General features: G+C 34.2%; 6 protein-coding genes and 1 non-coding gene across 10 annotated transcripts; 3 read left to right on the top strand and 4 right to left on the bottom strand.

The window, feature by feature from the left end:
* The first annotated feature begins 191 nt into the window (after positions 1-191).
* On the top strand, positions 192-6212 carry LOC105201460. Of its 3 annotated transcripts, XR_005574508.1 has the most exons (7): positions 192-3214; positions 3309-3512; positions 3959-4125; positions 4215-4480; positions 4631-4857; positions 5015-5242; positions 5817-6212. It is a non-coding gene; the product is annotated as an uncharacterized LOC105201460 (transcript). The 3 variants fall into 3 exon arrangements; XR_005574509.1 differs by lacking the exon at positions 5817-6212 and having other exon boundaries at positions 5015-5355; XR_005574510.1 differs by having other exon boundaries at positions 3114-3512.
* Positions 5359-6794, bottom strand: LOC105201459 (carbonic anhydrase 1). The gene is made up of 6 exons (XM_011169477.3): positions 6779-6794; positions 6495-6686; positions 6279-6420; positions 6094-6199; positions 5686-5910; positions 5359-5550 (listed from the first exon to the last, which is right to left on the bottom strand). Exons 1-6 carry the CDS (start codon positions 6792-6794, stop codon positions 5359-5361), a joined length of 873 nt encoding a protein of 290 aa, XP_011167779.1.
* A 752-nt stretch (positions 6795-7546) lies between these two features.
* On the top strand, positions 7547-9541 carry LOC105201489 (MYCBP-associated protein). The gene has a single exon (XM_011169515.2). It carries the CDS (start codon positions 7547-7549, stop codon positions 9386-9388), a length of 1842 nt encoding a protein of 613 aa, XP_011167817.2. The 3' UTR covers positions 9389-9541.
* A 16-nt stretch (positions 9542-9557) lies between these two features.
* Positions 9558-11180, bottom strand: LOC105201461 (carbonic anhydrase 3). Its single transcript, XM_011169479.2, has 7 exons — positions 10946-11180; positions 10691-10825; positions 10481-10622; positions 10272-10377; positions 10110-10206; positions 9904-10040; positions 9558-9714 (listed from the first exon to the last, which is right to left on the bottom strand). The coding sequence occupies exons 1-7, from the start codon at positions 10968-10970 to the stop codon at positions 9607-9609; spliced, it is 750 nt and encodes a 249-aa protein (XP_011167781.2). The 5' UTR covers positions 10971-11180; the 3' UTR covers positions 9558-9606.
* A 113-nt stretch (positions 11181-11293) lies between these two features.
* LOC105201490 (carbonic anhydrase 1) lies at positions 11294-13299 on the bottom strand (the record flags this gene model as incomplete). Its single annotated transcript, XM_011169517.3, has 6 exons — positions 11294-11863; positions 11957-12093; positions 12381-12483; positions 12607-12712; positions 12898-13039; positions 13098-13299. Coding segments are annotated over 6 exons (810 nt in total), but the record flags the coding sequence as incomplete, so codon positions are not given.
* A 385-nt stretch (positions 13300-13684) lies between these two features.
* On the top strand, positions 13685-15945 carry LOC105201491 (carbonic anhydrase 1). The gene is made up of 5 exons (XM_011169518.3): positions 13685-13992; positions 14158-14427; positions 14810-15066; positions 15226-15450; positions 15508-15945. Exons 1-5 carry the CDS (start codon positions 13935-13937, stop codon positions 15625-15627), a joined length of 930 nt encoding a protein of 309 aa, XP_011167820.1. The 5' UTR covers positions 13685-13934; the 3' UTR covers positions 15628-15945.
* On the bottom strand, positions 15946-21820 carry LOC105201462 (tetraspanin-11). Of its 2 annotated transcripts, XM_011169480.3 has the most exons (9): positions 21239-21818; positions 20203-20285; positions 19633-19845; positions 19339-19524; positions 18706-18828; positions 17950-18003; positions 17792-17884; positions 17632-17715; positions 15946-17348 (listed from the first exon to the last, which is right to left on the bottom strand). In XM_011169480.3, exons 2-9 carry the CDS (start codon positions 20248-20250, stop codon positions 17286-17288), a joined length of 864 nt encoding a protein of 287 aa, XP_011167782.1. In that variant the 5' UTR covers positions 20251-20285; positions 21239-21818; the 3' UTR covers positions 15946-17285. The 2 variants fall into 2 exon arrangements, with proteins under 2 accessions (XP_011167782.1, XP_039304005.1); XM_039448071.1 differs by lacking the exon at positions 18706-18828 and having other exon boundaries at positions 17109-17348; positions 21239-21820.
* Positions 21821-22240: the final 420 nt, after the last annotated feature.

Here is a 22240-nt window from a genome sequence, read left to right as displayed (position 1 = left end):
ATTTAATCTACATCGACATTTAATATAGACGACACAATAGTTTATATTAATACTGAAGCATATGTGACTGAGAGTTGGCTAGACTATTTTGAAGAATTGCTTCCAATTTTACGAACTAAAAAGCCAATTTTTTGACAATAATTGAGAAAAGAATACTATGCATTTCTGAAATGTAATCAAATAAAAATGAAAACGCTAACCGCCGCATTGCGTCGTTTTGCACGATACGAGATTTCAACTTCCGCCGTTGATGATAGTCCTTATCGAACCATATCGTGCTATTTCTGTTTACGAGCATGGTGTGGCGGCCATTTTCGCGAATGGCGCGTCCATTAGTCTCCGGGCTACCCGTGCCAATCTCAATGTTCATCCTTGCGCGCCGTAAATCCACTCGGCTCCACGCTTCCGCGGCTAAAAGGACCAATGGCGATTGTGAGCCCTTTCTACCGCGCGGCTCCTCGTCATCGATCCTCTCCCCGATCCACGTCTGAGTTATTTCGTCTTTGTGGAAGAGCGTATATCATTCTTTTCATATACATTAGACACCTCAGCACGCAGTGTCGTGTTCTGAAAACGCAGTCATTATTAACCTTTCAATATTCTCCGCTTAGATTTGGATAACATAACTATTATATTGCAAAAAGTTTTGACCTCACAATATTTACATTAGGAAGACACAATAGTTTACATTAATACTAAAGCATATGTGACTGAGAGTTGGCTAAACCACTTTGAAGAATTGCTTTTAATTTTATGAACGAAAAGGCAGAAAATTCGATTAAAAAAGAAGCGTACATTTTTTAAATTGTACAGAGTAAAGTACAATTAGGATAAGATAGAGAAAGAAAGACAATTGGTCTAAATTACTTTTTTAAACATCTCTTTGATAATATCATCGAAACGAGACTCCTACCTTATAGACGAGCTGGTTATTTCTACTGAAACGCAAATTCACACACACGTACACTTGTCTCGCGTTGCACACGCTTTTTCGTATGCTGATTATACACGGGGTTGAACATTTTACACGTACTTGCGACCGCGACAAATATTGAATCTTAAATACATGAAGTGAAATGCGCTTAAGGCGCGTCTTAGGTGCGAAGAGAGGAAGTAACGACATGGTCAACGCACACGTTAATTTACGACCGCGGGCATTACTTCCTGGAAACTAGTGTGGACGTTTAAACGTCCCTTCCAAACCTTCCACAATAGCTACGTTAGCTACGTGCCTTTTCTAAAAATCGTTTAAGCGGCAAATGAAAATTTACCATCGGTATCGAGAAATTAACGGGAAATCACAGCAAATGGAAATTACTGGAATTTCATTGGAAATCGCAATCTGATTGACGCGGACAGTTCTCATCCACGCTCGAAGCGTCAGCACGCGTTTTGGATAATGCGCGATTATTTGCAATCTATTTGCTTTATATGCCATCCACGGCAGCGTCCAGCCGTAAATGTTTCGAATAAACGATCCATTTGCTCGCTGCGAAGTTTACTCTCACGTTTGATGCACGCTGCGCCACGTAATTGAAACGATCAATCAAACACCTGAGAAAAGGAGGGTGAGCTCACGCGTGCACAAATCGCACCTCAGGTCGCGTTCACGCAAAAGGGGAGGTGCGAACACCTACAAGCAATTAAGTATCATCCGTGTCTTGTTGGAAATATTTTGAAGCTAGCATTGTGTATCTCCAAAATATTAAAGTTGAAAGAAAGAGGGATTTGTTATAAATATTTTATTCTCTTCACACAAGCCATTCGTACAAATTAATTTTTCTGTTTCTTCTTCCGAATACTGTTAATTATGATTCTCGAGGAAAGCGTTAAATATTATATTTTAATAAATAATAAATAAAAGTGTGAAGTTAGATATAATTTTCTGTATACTTTGTCTGATATACCGGTGGTTTTGCGGCCACGACACCATTAATAATCGCGTGAGAAACGTTTATTTCAGTCGGTAGGACGAGACGCGAGAGACGCGAGGATTCTTTCGAAACTGCGCGATTAATTTTCAGTAAGCTCGGCGTATAACTGGCCGCTTTTGGTGTGTGTACAGATATAGCCACTCTCGCGAGATATTAGACAGGTGAGCGCGTTCCCAGGGGAACAAAGGCCCCATTACCCTGTCTTACCACCTCGACCCGGGCGGACGTCCCGACAGACCCTCCGCTCTTGAAACATTCATAAGAGCGTTGTAAGTGGTTTTTAATAAACGTATTTAATCATGAGTGTCGGATTACGGATTAAATCGGTAGGCGCTGTCACCAATCGGGGGGATTAGTCATGAATCTAAACAGATGTACAACCCGCTTTTTGCAGGTATATGCGGGTGTTTTGTCTTTCGATTTTGATACCGACGTGACATTATTTTATTTTATACCTTTATTTTCTAATGTCAATTTTAACTAAAAAAAATTAGTAGAAAACGCGAAAAAAAACAAGCAATTATTAAAATGTGAAAGAAAAAATTTTTATCCGTACAAAAAGTACGTTTAACAATGATAAAAACGTACTTTTCAACTTTACTCAACCATCATCAGTCACAAACAATGTATAAAAATAAGTAATAAATAAATAAATTACAGTTGAAGCGATAATATAATATTTAAAAACAAGATGAAAGAAATTAATTTAGAATAATATAACTTTTTGATAGTATCATTTAATGAGTACTCTTATTTGACGAAAGTTAATTTATGGCATAATAGAATAGCATTCAAATTTGTTGAATGTACAGGAAATTAATGTTTCGGTACTATTAATGTACTTGAAACTGTAAAACTGTTGCAACGCAGCCTAGATAGAACGTTACGGTTAAAGCAATTATTTCTAGCAGACAAGAAAATTATTACAAGAGCGTGTCGCCTCCACTTCAGTCACAGTCATCTCCGTGTTCAGTGACAACTCTCATAGCACAACGTGCAATGGTACTAGAAAATTTGCTAGAACGCGGTGAAAAATGTTCATTGTGGGCTTACAAAATAATATACCTCTTCGAAATCTTCTTCGTAATTTGCGCAGTGTTGGCACAGGAATGCTTTGACGATGGTAACGAGTTCTGTATCGATCAGAACGATATACTTTCTGTAGATCTTTTACCTGGAACATTTTTATTTAATGATCAAAATAATGTTCCTAAGACAATAATAAACGAAACTGTGGATGGATCTTTTAATAAAGCGTTAAACGAGATGGAATATCACAGGTAAGTGTTAATACAATTCAATTTGAGAGTAAACTAACTGAAAATCTTCTGTGTGTAATATGAATATTAAATTAATCGGTATATATGGAATTAGGAAGAGAATGAATGAGTATCTTTGTCACGGCTACTTAGCGGAAGAAATCTTCAAGGAAGTGAGCACTCCTAGATTAAAACGACATCCAGAATCTATGCCAACTAACAATCAGCATTACAATTTCTTAGGCGATGATAATGTTACGATACACGATAAGCTTTTAGCGGATGAAGGAAGCTCAAAATATAAAACTTGGTTGCACCGGTGAATATTTAAAAACTTAAAAACTTCTTTATATTCTAAATTATATTTGAAACTAATGACACGCTTGTAACTCTGATCTTATATTACGAACGACACACTTATATTTAAGATTTAAATACTATGTTTTTTACTATAAAGGTTTTTATTAATTCAAAATTTAATTTTATTTAAGAAATTATCAAAGATTTTTAATTATAAATTTAACATAAAATACTTTTCAAAAATTAAATTTTTAACGAAACAAATTTTAAGGTACATTAAAAACATTTAACGTTGTCTAAAGTGTATGAAATTTCATGCATTTACCTTTCAGTTATAGATACATAAAATTTAATGTACTTGAGTAACTTAAAAATACGTTGAATTTAATGATATTTTTAATAGTGTATTAACAGAATACTATATGACAAACAAAATTACTTTAATTTTTAATATATCTATAATAGAACAACGACCCTAAATGACGTGTATCAACATTATGCGCCTCACAAAAAAATAAGAAAGAAACAAGATAACGATGTTGAAGAATTCGATGGCGAGGTGACGGGATACGCGATGCAGGCGCCTCTGCCATCGAATGGAAAAGTGGACGGCTATGAACCATCTCATGAAGGTAGATTGCAGAAGCTATTGCTAAATGTAGCGCGTTACATGAAAGACTTGCCCAAGACGTAATATTTATATATTCTACGAATATAATAGATGACATGCTGTCATCGTCGACGGGGCATCATGCCTTTCATTACGGACCGATGTCCTATGGCCATCATCATGGTGACTACTTTCCGTCTATCCACGAAGAGTACTATTATTCTCCGCATCAGGAACATCAAGAGGATCACAAACCCTCCTATTCCAAGGGAAAGGGTCACGACATGTCGGTTAAGGACTTCTTCGAAATCGCGCTCACCGCGCTTGCATTCTTAGCATTCGGGCTGTTCATTATTCAGCTTCTGATGAATTGCATGGTATTAAAACAACTGTCTTGTTTCAAAAAAATATATTCTATTATTTTTTAAAATATCTTTTTAATAAGAATATTTAATACAAAAGAAGAGACATGTAACTTCCATTATACGTATATTAATGAAAAAGTTTGAAAATCTTTTACGTTTTAGGAAAATAATGGTAGTAGGCGAATCAGGAGACACACAATTTCTCTCTCCTCATCTGTCATTAGCAATGAGGCATTGAACGAGTTGTCTTATCGCGTTTTGAGGTCCATCGAAGCGGCTATGGTCGCCGAAGCGGACTCTGGTAACTGTCTGCGCAGGATACTATGTGAAAATAATCAATACTCCAAGGAAACTAAAGACGATCGAAAAATTTGGATTCCTGTGTGGAGGTAATAGATTACATAACAGTAATATTATATGACTCTCGCAAACAAAATGAAATACAAATTTATTGGCACGTTTCATGAACCAGTTGACGCTATCAGTAGATAGCGACGATTTGACGATGTGTCCCGAAACCGATAACATCGACACCCTCTTTTTCAGCTTGGGCATGAGTTGGTTGTCGGGCAGAATGCTACACAGGACTCCATGGTCGGCAATGTTGGATTCTGTGAAAGCATCCATTTTGGGGTTGGGTGGAGTTGACTGCTCCTCTTTCTATCCAGCATGTGATCTTGAGAGGGAAAGGATTAAGAGGCGTCGCAGAAAGAGGAAATAAATAATGTTTCACAAGGCATTAAAAAAGTTCAAAGTAAAATGAATTAAACAGAGGTATTTATATTATATTAAACAGAGGATAGTACTTGGATATTTGTATTGATATAGTATAATTGCAATAGTTGATTTATAAGTAGTACTATTATAAACATACTGTAATTGGCGCATCATTATTTCTTATCATTGACATCATCTTTATGAATATATTTTTTGTCATTACGTGAAATTGGCAGAAGCGTTGCGTATCTGGATCCACTAGGACATACGTGAAAAACGTTTCTATTAAGTGTGTCCTGCAGTGATTGACGATTTGTCAAAATCGGCATTTTACGTTCGTCGCATAGTGTGCGAAACTCCGCAATCTTGAAAAACAAAGTCAAGTTTATTAACTTGAGATAAATTAATTACGCGCGCGCGCGCGCGTGACGTTTTATTTTATTTAATTATAATTGTTTAAGCAGCTTATTGATAGCTTTACAAAGCATAACATTATTTACTTGTTCGATAGATATTCCTAATGGTTCTCTACTTATTAACCATAGTATGCTATTTCTGATATTTGTCATAGTAATGGAACCCCAATAAACGAAGTAATCACGTTGAAAGCATCGTAAAATATTTGTTATAGGAAATGGTATTAAACGGATAGAAGAATGAGCTGCTTGGATAAAGGGTAAAGCATTTACGATATCATCCAAAAGCGGATTAGGGGTTGCCTGCAGCTGTATAAAATATTATTTTTAAAACATAATCCATTACTTTTTTAATATTGAAACCTGTTCTTATTTAAATTGTGAAATATTACTTATTTGAAAGTGTAGAAAAGATAATTTAATATATAACGATTACGTAATAAAGTACGTAATACATACATTTAAAATAAAAGAGATATATATTTTTAGTACCTGAAATAAATACACCAGTATAGTGACACCATCATATTGGCGAAGAGCCCCTATTTGAGATCCGTAATGACTGTTGTAATGTACAGCGTGCAGTTCCATTGGCATGCTTTGTGAAAAAAACACATTTAAATTAAAAGAGAACAGATAAATCGAATTTGCAAACAACGACACAGTAAAAATAAAACCTTCCACCGTCGACGTAGTGTTCGCTACCGTCCATGTCAGTTTTACCCCAGTGAAAATGAAGCTGCGAGAACACATAACTGTCAACAAAAGGGCCGCCATATAAATACGGTTCTTCTTCACGCCATGTTGCACTAAGCATGACTACAAATAATGAATGCGATTATTCTTTCTAAAACAAACCTTTATTAGATTGCACGTGGCTTCCATTTTTTTACCAGTGTATCCAGTGTTCGCGAGCTTTAACTTTTTTGGTATGACATTATATTTGCACCACTGTATAGGATTTAAATTCACGGCTTTCATGTAGCTGATATTCAAATCGATTGGTGATCTTAGTTTGCCATCGGTGTGAGCCAATTGTTGTATAAATCTAACGGTTTCTTCATTGCGCTTTTGAAAATCTACATCTGTGTATGCACAATCACAAGAAAAAGGTTGTATTTAACAATAAAAGTGTCGTAATCACGTAAAGAATATAATTTCAAATTATATATATCACCTGTCGAAGAAGTCATACTAATATGTTACATGATATACCTTACTAAAATAAATTTAAGCGTAAATGCTCTAAACATATCATTTGATCACGACATGATTTTGCTTCGTCTGAACTTCAATTCAAACATTTTATCGATACCAAGCATCATCGATAATGGAGCACTTTCTCTATATTTAAAGTAAAAGTACATGCATTTTTAAGCGAAACTACAGATGCGCAGCATTTATTTTCTCATATCTTGCATTTTTCAATAGATCACTGGCAAAAATATGATTGTAAATCTATTTACACGTGTGTGTACACATATGCACATGCGTGTGTAATCCATTCGCTACTCATAAGAATTAAAAAAAAATTTTTATTAAAATTCAAGACAAATTTGTCTATACTGTATTATTAAAATTTTTAACTTAAATTAAATCTTAAAATACAGATAAATTTAATTTAAATCTTTAAATTTTTACAATTCTTGATATACTTTTAAAACTTTTTTTTATAAACAACTATTGATGAATTTATGCCATTAACCTATTTAATATACGAACTGTCAAAATCAAAGAAGCAATTTTAATTTTACATTGCAAAAGAGGCAACGTTGAAATGTGACTTCACATGCTTTCATTAAGATTGAAAAGGAATAAGCATGACAAATGTAGTTATAAACAACTGGTTTAAAAATAAAATAAATTTAGATCTCATTTACACACAAGAGGATAAACATTCCTAACCATTATATGAAATAATATATATATATATTCATTCTTTAAAATGGATTACGCGCGAAAAATCGGTAAACCTGATGAGCCTCTAACCTGGGAGAAGACTTGCAAATCGCCTATACTAACTAGAGATAATTTTCTCTCTGAGGATACATACTTTTCGGAAGATAATCGCTTAATAAATTGGAAGAAATGGCTTGCCAATCAGAAGAAGCAAAATCGTCACATCGAATTTGTTACCGGTCGTCCGTATGCTGATCAGCTGCAGAGTTCATCGGAAAGGTTTCGCTCTTTCATTGAGATGAAAGATCTGATGGAACACGCTGCTACATCGGTACTGTCTACCGATAAGTATCGCGGTGGACCAGAATTTTGGAGAACGCCCGAATTCCTGCCGGATCGCGGCGATGCTTCCCTGCCGAAAGTGGCCTTGACTCTTAGCAAGAAGGACCTGAATCTTCCTCCAGATCTAATGCATGTTGGATTGCCGAATCTAATAGCAACGGAGCGGAGTATCGCTGCTCAAAAAATCAAAAAGGAATTTTGGAAACGCAGCGAGTACCTAAAGACGCGTAAGCTCGAACTTGCTGAGAAAGTCGCATTGCTGTTGCCTAAAGAGCCAGAAATGGCAACGTTGGCTATTCAAGGACATGCCTATAAAAAAGAGAAATTACCGCTGCTACGGATTCCGCCGATAACTATCTCAGAGCCTCGAAAGGATAAACCATGCGAGGATGTCGATCAGATGGCAGTTCTGAAAATTCAAGATCGAGAATTCGTTTGGTGGAGATCTCTGTTCATGACAGAATCAATGGATAACGATCCTATCACTTGGTCTCTAACTTTTGCGAGTAAAGTTGACGAACGAATCGAAAGAGAGATCGTCTTCGAGAATAAAGGAACCCACGTTATCGTATATCATTGGCGATCCTCACCTTTTCAGAAATACGGCGTGTCTTTCGAGATACATGGCAGTCCGTTCTTCTTCAACAAGACGAAGGGACTCATACTCCCGGGGCAGTTCGTGAGATTGAAAGTGTGGTATCGATCCAGGACACGCGGAGTCTTCACCGAGTTCTGGCAACTTGTCACGGAGCCGAAATTGAGTTTCTCCACATTTATATTTCGGTTCTGGGGCTGCACGACCGCTGTTCGAAGCGCAGAACTGATCGATCACCAAACGATCGACGAATACCTAAGTCGCTGCATTCGAGACTCGACGATACACTCAATCATCGATGAAATCATTGTCGGAGTGGAGCAAAGCGAGCTACCAGAGCCGCTTTATGAACCACTTTCACAAAGTGACATATTTCTCTCTCTGAATCCCTGTTATCATTATCATCCGAGTATCGTGATGCAATTACAGAGAATATATTTTGACGTTACCGGTGAAAGCACATCGGCTTGGAATTTATCATTGGATACCCTAGGAGACATCCTTTTGCAGATAGAAGATACAAATTACAGACGCGATGTTTTATCCCGGTTTAACGAACTTTGCAAACAAAGTCTCAGGCCAAGATTAACTAAATTTGATGTCGCACAGTACAATAAGTATGACGCTGTGTACAACATTTTATGTGCTTTCGCGAATCTGTTTGAAAATGAAAGTGAACTAGTAAAAAGGAACAGTCTGATACGAGAAGAGCTTGAAATTCCGATGGAAGTAGAACAAAAATTGACGGTCTTGTCTCAAAGTTTGGAAGAAATGCACAGTAAAGAGTTAACTGAGGAAGAAACTGTACGAGTGCGAGAAGAAAAAGAAAGCTTAGATTTAAATTTGCAACCTTACAGAGAAATGTTTTTTATTCGTATATATAAAGCCTTGGAGGAAGCAATAGAACGAGTTTGCGCCAGTATCGATTCTTATCCATTTTCAAGCAGATAATTCCAAATTTATAATGAATATTACAATTTATTAAAATGCATTGTGTATATATATTTGCCGTATAGTTATATAATATATTTAAAGATTATTTTATTGTACATATATTGCAAAAATTTGAAGACAATTCTAAATAATTTGCATTAAAGTGTTGTACAAAAATTATAAATTTGTAAAATTTTAATTAATTTAATTAAGTTAAAATAACATATTAATTTTTTTTAAGGTACAGCTAAAAATATTTGTCGTCCTTGTAAGGGTTGAACTTCTTTCCAATTAGATTTGATGAATTCACCATTTTTATCTTTTAGTTTTCGGAACTCATTGAGCTAGAATTTTATTAATACATTTATTATTATATATACTTCTTTTAATAATTTTAATATTTCAAAATATTAAATATTAATTGTAATAGTAAATATTTAAAAAGATAATTACTATAGAAATTTTTAAGAGACCTTTGTGTTGTTCATTTGTATAAAGAAATATGTATAAAGAATTTAAATTAAATAACTAACTTGAGAAGATTGTATGGGAATGATAACTGGAAATACAATCCACGTAACACATGTTGGATTAGAGTTTGTATTGTAGGATCCATGGTACACGTAATAACTTGAACAATCTGTCGCTACTCGCATCCAAGCTAAAGAATCTAAGCACCACAAAAATATTAAATTTGTGACATCAGTAATACACATTATTTTGTTTTTCGGATATTAACTTGCTGGAATTTTCGTTTCTGATCCAGCATTCTGAATATACTTTAAATTTTCAGAGATTTTTTCAAATTTGCTACATTGACAAGCTTTCGATTGGACCTACAAAACAAAATTGTTAGTAATGAATAAAAAACAAAAACACAATTACGTATAAGTAAATATACCAAGAATAAATAAGCTAACACGCAAATGCCATCTCGTTGTTTTAAACATTCGTCGAAATTGAGATATTTTTTGTTCCAATGAACTAAATGACATTCCATGGAAAACCTATATTAATTTAAACGTTTATTTAAAATTTATTAAAAGTTATTAAAACAAATTTAAAAAATTAATCATTATCTTTAAACTTATCATTATTGTACATTCTTACCAAGTACCATTGATCGTATGTTCAGCACCTCTACTATCATTCTCGCCCCAGTGAAAATGTGCATCGTGAAATTCATATTCATCATTTAGCGGTCCTCCACATATCGTTGATGGGATTCTATCTCCAGTCAAATAAATAAATGCTGACAGAAAAAGAATTTAATATCTAAACGTCCCAAATAACAAATTATTTCAAAATAAACTAAATTACCTTTCTGTCCATTATTAAATAAAATTGCATTTCCATCATTTAACCAATGGCCATTTAATATTAACGGTGGAAATTTTGTTCGTCGCACAATTCTGTTATTTAAATCGATTGGTGCTTGACCAGTTATTTCTTCATCTTAAAAATATATTTACGTATAATATAGTAATGTGTAAATATAATACATAATATAAAAATTATAATGTCAAACACGTGTACAACCTGACTTTTTGTCATTATTTTCAATATTTCACTTACCTATAATTTTTGTAACATTTGACATTATTGTGCCAATTAAGAATTATTCATTGCAGAACAGAAAGTAATTGAAAATTTTACGAAGTAAATGAATTTTAATATTATATGTCATATTATATTTTATATAAATTTAAGTACAAATCTAATAAATTACTAATCTTTGAAGTTAGTAATTTATTTTGTTCATTTATTTTTAATACAATTTTAATATTACTAGATAAAACGCGCGCGCTACGCACGCGCTACAGAGTTTTTGATATTACAAATTTTTTTAGAACATATACTATATAGTACGTATATGTTCTAAGCAAATTTTATACAAATCACAAATTTAATATTACTCTCACTATTAATATTACCCCTGAATACATCTCATGCGCATAGTCAAAATATGCGATTTTCGCGACAGCTGTTCACGAAGTAAGCGCTAAATGAGAATCAATTAGTATATTATACATTGGGAGGGAAAACAATAATAAACTTCGAGAATTCGAGTATCGATGCAATGCATGTATGTACTTTTTTAGATAGGAATAGACATATCATCGTATTACAGTAATATTAAATATAGAAAATATTAAATTCTTGTTTATACTTTAATGTATGTTTCATAGTAAAATTAATATACACAAAAAAATTTTTATTTTTATATGTGAAACCAGATCCAGAGCAAACTTGCGAGCACAAATAATACGCTTCAATAAATTATTCATTTATGTTTGTTTGTGCTTGCTTGGTCTAAATCCGATTTAATTATTTCCGAATGTAATTTTCTCTGGTATGTTTGTATTTAATCGATCAAGCTACTGCGTCATTCGTGGCAAAGAAAATCCTTCTTCCACGAAGAAAATGTTGCGATCTGTAGTTCCTTACTATAGGCTCCCATTTATTATTATAAAGGCTTCTGAATGCTTCAATCTGTGATGATATGCAAATTATTATACGTTTATATTAGCAACTGTATGTGATTTTTAAAGTTTAATTAACATATCATATATGCTTTTAATATACCTGATAGGAAGATATTTTTATTGGATTCGGCACGATTATCCAAGTGACGCATTCATTATACGGAGGAAAAGTAAGAGAGCCCGAATAAGTATAATATCCAGAGTAAATACATGCATGCATCATCCAGCGTAAACAATCTATAAATGAACATACAGTTAATTAAAAAATATTAATGCTGCCACTATTTTTTTAAATAAAAGCTTTCATAAAAAGTTACGTATTTATATTACGAAAATATAAAATGGAGATGTACAATTTTTTAGTAAAATCGCTTTTATTGCGAATGGCAAATAATTTCAATAAAAAAAAGACTGTATTGATAATTATAATTATTCTAATTATAATTGGTCAATTGTAATTATCAGTATTATTTTGTGATTATTTCGATCAATATTTATTAAAGATTGTCTCATTGCGTAATTACCCGGAGCAATATTTACAGTGCTATCCATTCGTTTTATTCCCGAGAGTTTATCAGTGATTGGAGCAAGCGCAGTATTATCCGGAATCCCAGGACAGCCAACAACCTTTTTATCACAAATATATTATAATAAAATTGCAATAATAGTCCAACGAATAAAATGACAATGTCTATTATAAAAATGTAAAAATTCTAACATGTTGGATTTTTATGAAATTTTGGCCTTTACCTGTATAAGATAGGAGAGTATTGCAATTCCATCAGATTTGTCGTAGCACTTGTCTATCGATCCGTAACGCATATTCCAATGCATAACTTGAGCCTCCATGGAATACCTTATTAAATAATATTATTATGTAAAAGTTGTTTAATCAATATAATTAGCTGAAAAGGAACTCGTTTAATTTAAAATTAAATGTAATTTTAATTGTAAATAAGTGAAAAATATATGATGCGATATGATTTTTTCTCCACCGTTAATTACTTTTAATATTAACGTTTATTATTAAATGCCTCTAACCAAATGTTGTCAATAGAATGTTCTGCGCCTCGACAGTTGGACGGGCCCCATCGGAACTGTACATTCATAAATTGAAATTCATCGTCTTTTAAAGGACCGCCGCGCATTATCGGCATTTTTCTATTTGCCAATTCAATGTTAACTAGAAATTATAAAGACATAATGCATTGCCTTAAATTTATATTAAATGTTAAAAGAACCTGTTTTGCCGGTATTTGTAAGTATCGCTGTGCCATCTTTCGTCCAATAATTTGTCAATAGTAAAGGAGGAAACTTTTTACTCCATACGGCGGCACGACTAACGTCAATCGGAGATTGTCGCCATTTCGGCAGACCCGAAGATGATGTCGTGCATAATTTTTGTTCTTGTATACGTATTAAAAAGAACGCATTAGATAGAACGTATTAAAAAAAATGTATTAAAAAAAACAAAATTTATTACATAAATAAAATAAAAATATTTTTAAATATTGAATAATAACATGGTTTTTTTTCTATAAAGCAAGATTAATATTAAAATTTTTATTTACGTGATGTGACGCTCTTAGATCTGGATATCATTTGTACATCACACTGAGCATGGAATTTTAGAGCAGAAAATAATCTGAAATTAAGTTTTTACTGCTTCTAAATGGGACATATTACTTTCAATATATTGTAACCATCTTGATAAAACTTTTGAAAACAAGTTATAAGTGGTTGTAATTGTCAATTTGAAGGTAAGAGAAGTTACTAACATATTATATTACTTTTAAATTACTTCATATTTATGTGATTATGAGATTACCTTCACGTTGTTTTTAAAAACTGAAGTAAACTTCATATATCGATTTTTGGTAATAAAAATTATCATTTGACGTTTTACATTATTTTGTACTTTTATAATTATTTAGGAGATACTACGAGGTATGAAACACTCGAGACAAATTTTCAAGTGTACCGTTCGTTTAAAAATTTATTACATCAAAAATATCACATGCGGGTCCTAATAAACCCGAGCTTATAACGCAAATGTAAAGTAAAGTTTTATTATAAAAATGTTGGATTTATCGTTAGCAGAATGTATGGTTGCGTGCAGCAGCGTTTTACTTATGGGTGCGTATTTTATAAAAAAAAGAAGCGATTATTTAATTACAAAATAATAATAACCCAAATTTTATAATAATTTTACGATGTTCATAATGTTCACAATATGTTAGGGAATCTCAAATTTTATTTCTACTACTGAACATTTTGACAATATCATTTCTTTTATTTTAGTGCTATTAGTAACTGAAATTTTGGACTGGACGCAATTATTTGAGTGGATGGAAAATGATTACCGTCCACTCGATTTTTCGTTCGGTTATGCTTATCAGAATGGTCCTCATACTTGGAAAGATTTATATCCTGAAAGCACTGGCAGTAATCAATCGCCTATTAATATCATCACTAGGCTCGCCGTAGTAGTGCAACCATCTGAACCACTTCAATGGAGCAATTACAATAGTGGACCTCTGTCGATGACTATTGCAAATGATGGTCATACTGGTAAACATAAATTCTATAAGTAAACAAAGTATATTTAATCATATATTTTAATGTTACAGCTAAAATAATAATGGCATAAAATAAAACAAAATTTCTGTAAATAAACAAATTACAATATATTTAACGATATGTTTAATATTATCAGAATAATAATGACATAAAATAAAACTCGATTTCTACAAGCAAAGATATCACATTTAATTATATATTTTTAATATTATTAAAATAATAATTGAATACATATAAAATATAATATAAATTTTCTACAAGCAAATTAAAATATAATCATTATATTTTTATTTTACGCCTAAATAATGGCATAAAATAAAACAAACCAATTAAATTAAAGTTATGTTAGATATTCTTACTTTACTATATATAGTGATACTCCGAGGATTTTGGACCAGCACGACATGGCCACAACTTCAAGGAGGGCCTTTGACCGATACGTACGATTTTTTCAACATCCTTTTTCACTGGGGCCCTTCGAATGACGAGGGTAGTGAACACACTTTGGACTATATCCGTTTCCCTATGGAACTACAGATCATTCATATAAAACATGGGATTAAATCACTAACAGACGCGATCGCACTTGGAGCAAAAGACGGAATAGTGATTGCTTCGTTCTTCCTTCAAGTATAATGCTTTTTTTGTATAATCCTTTTTCGATTAGCAGTTAATATAAGTACTGTATTACAAGGATTAAGAAATTAGATTAATCCATCAATAAAATAGACTATCAAACTTAAGCCACAATAATTATCTTTGCTTATTGAGACATATTCAACGATATAGATAAATGACGCGGATAATCCTTATTTGGATCACGTCGTGAGCAACTTGTGGCGCATTAACTGCCCGGGATCTAAAGCCTACATACCTCCTTTTCCTTTGGAATGGATATTTGCTCCTTTTGACAGAGATTATTATACGTACAGCGGTTCTCTTAGTCAGCCACCTTGCAATGAAATTGTCACGTGGATCGTGCAGCAAGAACCAATCGCTATATCATCATCTCAAGTAAAATCATCACTCAAATATTTTTTTGATTTTATCATTATTAATTTCTTTTTATAGATGGAAAAATTTCGGAAAATCTGTTCAGTGGAAGGTCCATTACTTTTGAATTGTCGACCAGTGCAGCCTCTGAATGATCGTGATGTTTATTTTTACGAGGAAAGCTTATCGCGTAATTAATACACATGTGTAATCATTTTATCAAAATTTAAAATGATCGAATACGTATGAAAAAACTTAACTTGTCTTCTTATTTATATATTTGTTTCAGTATTTATATGAAATTAATATGTGCTAAATTGATTCAATAGTGTTTTATCTAATCAAATATGATTTGTAAAATTCATGTTACGAATACTTGTAACATCTACTTAAAAATGGTTACTATAAATGACATGTTCGGTAAATGAATTTAATAAATTTGTAATGGGTATAATTTAAAAAATTTAAATAATGTAAATTTATAAAAAAAAATATAAAATAAGGAACGATTTTTTACACATAGAACAACATCTTTATTATCATTAAGGTGCGTTCTATAAACGCAGGACATTCGTTTTGCCAAGTGTTTTGAGAAAATAAAAATATATTAAAATTTGTGTCACTCACTGTATAATAAATCTTTTTGGCACAAGTTATAATAATACATTCTTCGAAAATTAGTGTCGGAGAGAGGAAAGCGTTCCCTTAAAGAATATATATGACGCATTTTATACACCAATATATATATAATATATATATATGTATGTATATATATATATATATGTGCACCATCCATTTCGAAGTGGATGACAAGTATCTATAAAGACCTAACATTCACAATTATTAGGAGAAGCTGGGATTGATTAAAACTTGTAATCTTTTTTTCAAATTATTGAAACACAGATTATCTCGGCACTATCTTGAACATATATTATTAGGCTAAGTAGAAATGTTATAAGTAAAAATTTAATGATATGTCACTAAGCAAATGAAAGTGTTTAACTTCTTTAATTCAATTAACAGCTAAAAATCTAGGCTAGTTAAATATGCTTTGGAAACTTATGTCAGTCAAAGTGAATCAACGTTTTACGTACGATTTTAACGTACGTCTTACTGGACTACTAATATTATTTAGTAGTCTATTAATAGAATATGTCAATCAGCCTCAGTCTCCCCTAACACTCACATAAATCTCTTATTCGTTAAAAATTATGATATTTCTTCAAAAATTCATGTACAACTTTGTGCGAAAAATTATTTTGTATCTCAAATCAGGTAAATTTTCCACAAAGAAGAAAATAACTCGAAAGTTCTCACGCACGCACAGCGCATATATTCGATCTTGGCACTGGCAAGTGTATTTACAAGATAACGATGCAGGTTGCTAGCCAAACTCTGCCGGTGATCGTCGTAAAATACCAGCGATGTCATCGTAACGTACCGCTATTTCTTAGTATTAATTAGACTGAACACGACACAGATGTGTATGTTGTATATGTACAGTAGGGTGTATTGGTCACATTATTGCTGATTGGCAGCAAAACGCGCACAGGGGTGGAAATCGATCTAAACTTAAGCGTAGCACTATCGTTATTTCGTTTCAAAGTTCTCAATGAATAGACACCTCGTGAACAGAACAAACATTTAAATTACTTTCTTCTCCGCGTTATTCTGTAGCTGCCGAATCCTGATCATTGTCCCGACTCACATGACCGAAACATTTCGCATTTCGGAATCTTCCCAAGTAGCAATACACGAAGATACAAAGTGAATATGTTTCTTCTCCCAAAGTGTCAATGTAAAGACTGAACGTGCCACGACATTCTCTTTACTTCATTGAGACTACGAATCCTGGATCATTCTTCCTGCATATCTCTTATCGTTCGACAGAGGAAAGCGGACGTTATTATCCCGAACGTCTGAAATACATTTATATGATTATTTCTTTTTCACAGAATACACGAAACACAAAGAAGAAAGTTCTTTGAAAAAATTTCATGAATCTATTATTTCAAGAGAAAGACAGAGAGAGAGAGAGAGAGAGAGAGAGAGAGAAATGAAGAATTGTAAGAACACAATGTTTAAAGACATTTTATAAAGATCAAAAGGACTTTAGTAAAATCATGAATCTTCGATTCGACGAATACGTTTCTTCTAAATTTTTTCTTCTAAAAATTTGTAAAAAGTAGTAAAAAGGTTTACCTGTATTCCTGCCATTGCCATGCCGAGGAACACTAACGTAAAGCTCTCGCACTGCAGCCAGTTTGTGACTTTTCCGAGGCAGCCCTGAGAAAATACGTCGTTCATTTGAAATATGTAGCAATGTAACATGCAGCGGTACATAGTACGTGGTGCGACATACTTCTTTATGTCTGTATCCCTCGTGACCCTCTTCGTCTTGTACTTGACACGCTGCCTCATCCTTTGGCTGCGGGTGTAGCCATGGCTTCTCATTCTACCAGCGACAAAAGATTACTCATAAAGTTCATGCATTTGCTTCGTTGTCGACATTCTACTCACATTTTTGTGAAATACTCTCGAAACGACGCTCATCGGGCTGCCTGTATTTTTACTCTGTAAAACAGAAGCTCCCGCTTTGACTAATGAATCGTGAGTGTATTAGTTTAAGATAATAAAGAGTTTAATTTAAAGATTAAAATTATCCAGGAAATGATAAATTTAAAAAATATATCGAAATTTGACAAAGTATATCAGAACACCGTATTATTTGACAACGCACACTGATTAACGAAAACGCGTTAAAAAAAATTTTTTTTATGCTTAAAGCACCGACAGTTTTTTTTTTTAGCACGTTCCAGTTTGGTACTTCTAATCTAACTTTTCTTATGATATCAAAAAGGTTTAAACAAAAAATTGTTTGTTTTTAAAAATTCTATCCAATGATACTCGGTTTATTTCTATTAAAAATCTCAGACTTGATTCTGATTAATCATGCTTTCGATAGTTTCCAGGAAACCAAAATGCGTTGGATAATTTTGATGTGCTTTGAGGATGAAATTTTTTTCCCAACTTTCAACAACCATTCATTGCCGAACAAAAAAAGGATGGTACGGGTAATTTAATACATCCTTTATATCCCATAACTTGTATATTATTTTCAAAAGAGATATTTAAATAATGGTATTATGTAATGTAATACTACGTAGATTATTTGTACTTGTGCATTCAAATTATGTTTCGTTAGAACTCTCAATTTTCAGAAATTTGATATCCATGTTGTTTTAGGACCATGATCAATTCAAATATGTAAAGTACCTCGCTGTTTTTGAGAACACAACACGTGAGGGGAACCCGCTTCTTGCTCCCCGAGATTTGACCGTCTCTCTGCCAAGCCGTGCCATTGTAATCGTTGTCGCCGTTTATTCCGCAGCAATTAAACTGCAATGGAATCATCCATGTGCTCTTCGAACCATCGCGAAATGTCTCATCGGGCAGACGATTTCTCATAAAGCATTGCATGCGACCCCGTCATGCATGAAACATAATTTATATACGCGTTTACCGCGCGTAACACATGCTGCAGGGAAAATGAGACGAAACATATTTAAATATAATATTTTAAATAAAGAAAAGATATTTCGCATTAGTGTCATCTCGTTAAAGTGCTGTGCACAAATACGATTACGGCGCGTGCGATCTTTCGAAAAGAATGTATCCAAAGCGAACTTTGCATCTCTCAAATAGAACACATATAAATTAACAATTAATATCGATAGTTGAAAAATTGTACGCACAAGACGGATTAAACAAAAGTTAAAATGAGGAAAAATCAAGAATGTTGCAAGAAGATTCAAAATAAAAAAAAAAAAGATAAGCGATTTTTGAGTGATGAGGCATGCCGTAAAGATCGATGAGCAATCGAACGTTCAGATCAGATTTGTACGACACCTTGTATTGCGCGAAATCCAGACTTTGGCTGAAAGGAATATCGCTGCTCGATTCGTAACCGTAATCCATCGCCAGTTTACTGGTGAGCCTTTCCTCCAGATCCGACAGGATCTGGAAAGTCATCAACCCGCCGATCGCGGCTGTCACCAATTCCGTGATGATGAGTGCGACCAGCATGCTCATGTACTGCGGAAAAACGGCCACCGATAAAAACATCACCGGCCCTGACCCGATGTCTATAATAGTACGCTCGTCCCTGAGGGGCGGAGATAATAAAAATGTCGTTTCACTCACGGTGGCGAGGATGCATTGATTTCCGCGTAGCGCGGCGCGGCAGCCGAAGAAGCCGACCGTGAGCACGATGAAGCCGAGCCCGAGCAGGCTGTAAGCTATCAAATTGATAGTCTCGTGCGGCTTGACGTCAGGTACGAAAAGATTCAGGATGTGACCCTTGCTGGGCTCCAGGAGCAACCACGCGCCTATAACGAGCACCGTGCAGCCAGCCAACTGCCGAATGGAAAAACCGTTGATTTTACATCCTCTTATTACTTGTCGCGATTGTTCTTCTTTCGCGACAAGCGAGACTGTAATTCTGTATCCCTCAGGGGTTTCTCACGGCTTTCCTGAACGTCGCGTAAACTCGAGAAACGCTTAAAATAATTCTCTACCTCCTATCGGAGACAGAATCTAACTCGAACGGGGACACTAACAATGCAATAGTATATGAAAAATGATTGTTTTGCCCTCAAGTATAGAATTACGCTAGAATTATTTATAGTTTGAGCATCTGCGTCTAAGTGACTGTGGCACGTGTCGCTATTTCTAGACTTAATTTATGTTACAATATGCATGCATGTTATTTACCCATATTAATAGATTGAACGTGAACAACGCGACTTTCAAGTACTTCATGTTTGTTATCCTCGATCTTCCAATTAGTCATCAATCTGCAAATATAACAGAGCAACCTGTTGTAAACTCAAATATATGATGAAGTGTAAGAGACAATTTGTCAGAGAAATATTAAATTCGTCAACTCTTTAATTAAATATTTTTAATATATTTAATATATTGAATAATATTTAATTTTTTATTTCATGTGTTTTGGAATTGTTTTAAATATTAATTAAGGCAGTGCAAAGTAGATTGTTACAAACGTGGTAATAATCGTGTTTAAATATATTGCTCTCATTTAAAGTAGATCTGCTTTAAAAATATTTAAAAATAACCTTTTTAAAACGTTCAAACGTTTTTTTCTTTAATCTTGATAAACATGATAAAAATATCCCCGACAGATTATTTCTTTTCTCATTTTAATCTCTAAATAAGTGGGTGGGTAGTCACAGCACCCCGGGTACAATTTTATTAAATATTTCAAGCTTTCAGTTTGCAACAGAGCTTGGTTTATATCTTCTCATTGTTGAAGTTAAAGTTCATTATTTTTTTCATTTTTCTCTCTGTCTCATAAGGGTGTGACTAATATAAATTGAATTACAACATAACACATAAGTAGATTACTCAAAGATCAAAATATAATTTAATTTTTCACGTCTAAAAACTTGGTACAAAGAATATTTTTCTATTGTCCCATATAGCTTTTAAAAATAACACTGAAGGGAGATAAAATTTCGAAAAATGGTTTTGTGACTCAAACGATGAAAAATATAAGACAACATTATGCTTCTTCTAGGCTTCCATCGAGAAGAAAATTAATAAGTATTATTTATTAGCTATTCGATGTTTAATCTTGGTTGATGCTTGGTTGATTAAACACAATGTAGAATTCTTTATCTGCCGTTAACAAGTCTATTGATTTTATTTACTTATTAAATGTAATACGAACTGTCAAAATATCATTACGGAGTTTTATAGCGTATTAACATTATGTACAGGTATTTACCTGTCACGAACGAATTAGTTGTCGATTACAACGTCACTCACTCTTGACACTCTGTTGAAGCACCAACGTAACTGTTACACAATCCGTCATATATTTTCCAAACAATGTCACACAGTTGTATCAAGCTCACTGCACGCGGATGCACGTCCTGTAATCCTCAAAGACCATTCCTGTCTTGGCGTTTCCGTGTCGGTTCACAGGTGGTTCGCGATCCTTTTACGGTACGTCATCGCTCTTCGATCGTTCGGACGCTCCGTTTTGCGCGACTCTAGCCGTCGGCGTCGCGGTCGCGAGCGGGAGGACGGACCCGCCTGTTACTCGTCGATACGACGAGGGATCGATGAAATACCTCGAGTAATTACTCGCGTAACGCGTGGACACGATGTGACTGGTTATCTCGCGTAACGACAAGCGATCTCTCGCGCGTTGATCCCGGCGGAAGGACCGCGATCGAGTGGATGTCACCAGCGCGGACGGTCCGAGCATTACCTGCCAAAACGGCGGAGCTTGCCTTCGGAACCCGCTTTCGTCTCTCGTTTCTCGTTTCTACGTCACCGACGCCGGTCCAGATGCGTCTGCGTGCTCCCGTCGTCGCGGCGCCGACGCTCTATCGTCGGGCACGGTTGAAACCCGCCCGCTACCCAGAACGATCCCGTCGGCGGGTTCATATCTCACCAACACGCTCCCATTTTCCCCTCGCAATAAGTGTGAGTGAGCGATCTATCGTACGGCAGCTCAAAGTATAATTTCCCACGCTCTAATTAAAATGTTATAGCTATTCTAATTAGAGAGAGAGGCAACCGTTTCTCGTTCGCTTTCAAGCCGTATCGAACGCGGAATCGAGCGGGGGCACAGCGACGGGTCGCGTGAATTTTGAAAAGGGTTTTCGTGCAAAAGGGGATCGTGTGTCAGCGACAGCTCTCCGTGCGACGTTATTATCAAGGCGATAAAGTTAGCTGCGTAATAATTTTACAAAAGCGAAACATAATATATTCTGCGAAT

This window comes from Solenopsis invicta, chromosome 4 (genome assembly GCF_016802725.1).
Source record: "Solenopsis invicta isolate M01_SB chromosome 4, UNIL_Sinv_3.0, whole genome shotgun sequence".
NCBI lineage: Eukaryota > Metazoa > Arthropoda > Insecta > Hymenoptera > Formicidae > Solenopsis > Solenopsis invicta.
The sequence above is the reverse complement of the archived record's forward strand: the minus strand, read 5'-3'. Positions and strand labels throughout refer to the sequence as shown.

What these genes read in the sequence shown, in the direction of transcription:
- LOC105201459 (XM_011169477.3), bottom strand. An exon ending in CACTACGTCGACGGTGGAAG is followed by an intron (nt 6,200 to 6,278) that starts GTTTTATTTTTA and finishes TTTTTCACAAAG; the next exon opens with CATGCCAATGGAACTGCACG. An exon ending in TAGGAATATCTATCGAACAA is followed by an intron (nt 5,551 to 5,685) that starts GTAAATAATGTT and finishes TTGTTTTTCAAG; the next exon opens with ATTGCGGAGTTTCGCACACT.
- LOC105201489 (XM_011169515.2), top strand. Translation starts at nt 7,547, where the DNA reads ATGGATTACGCGCGAAAAATCGGTAAACCTGATGAGCCTCTAACCTGG.
- LOC105201461 (XM_011169479.2), bottom strand. Translation starts at nt 10,970, where the DNA reads ATGTCAAATGTTACAAAAATTATAG. An exon ending in TGTTAGCTTATTTATTCTTG is followed by an intron (nt 10,207 to 10,271) that starts GTATATTTACTT and finishes TTTGTTTTGTAG; the next exon opens with GTCCAATCGAAAGCTTGTCA. An exon ending in AGAAACGAAAATTCCAGCAA is followed by an intron (nt 10,041 to 10,109) that starts GTTAATATCCGA and finishes TGTGGTGCTTAG; the next exon opens with ATTCTTTAGCTTGGATGCGA.
- LOC105201491 (XM_011169518.3), top strand. Translation starts at nt 13,935, where the DNA reads ATGTTGGATTTATCGTTAGCAGAATGTATGGTTGCGTGCAGCAGCGTT. An exon ending in CAGCAGCGTTTTACTTATGG is followed by an intron (nt 13,993 to 14,157) that starts GTGCGTATTTTA and finishes CTTTTATTTTAG; the next exon opens with TGCTATTAGTAACTGAAATT. An exon ending in TTGCTTCGTTCTTCCTTCAA is followed by an intron (nt 15,067 to 15,225) that starts GTATAATGCTTT and finishes TCAACGATATAG; the next exon opens with ATAAATGACGCGGATAATCC.
- LOC105201462 (XM_011169480.3), bottom strand. Translation starts at nt 20,250, where the DNA reads ATGAAGTACTTGAAAGTCGCGTTGTTCACGTTCAATCTATTAATATGG. An exon ending in AGGGATACAGACATAAAGAA is followed by an intron (nt 17,716 to 17,791) that starts GTATGTCGCACC and finishes GTATTTTCTCAG; the next exon opens with GGCTGCCTCGGAAAAGTCAC. An exon ending in TGGCAATGGCAGGAATACAG is followed by an intron (nt 17,349 to 17,631) that starts GTAAACCTTTTT and finishes AATGTATTTCAG; the next exon opens with ACGTTCGGGATAATAACGTC.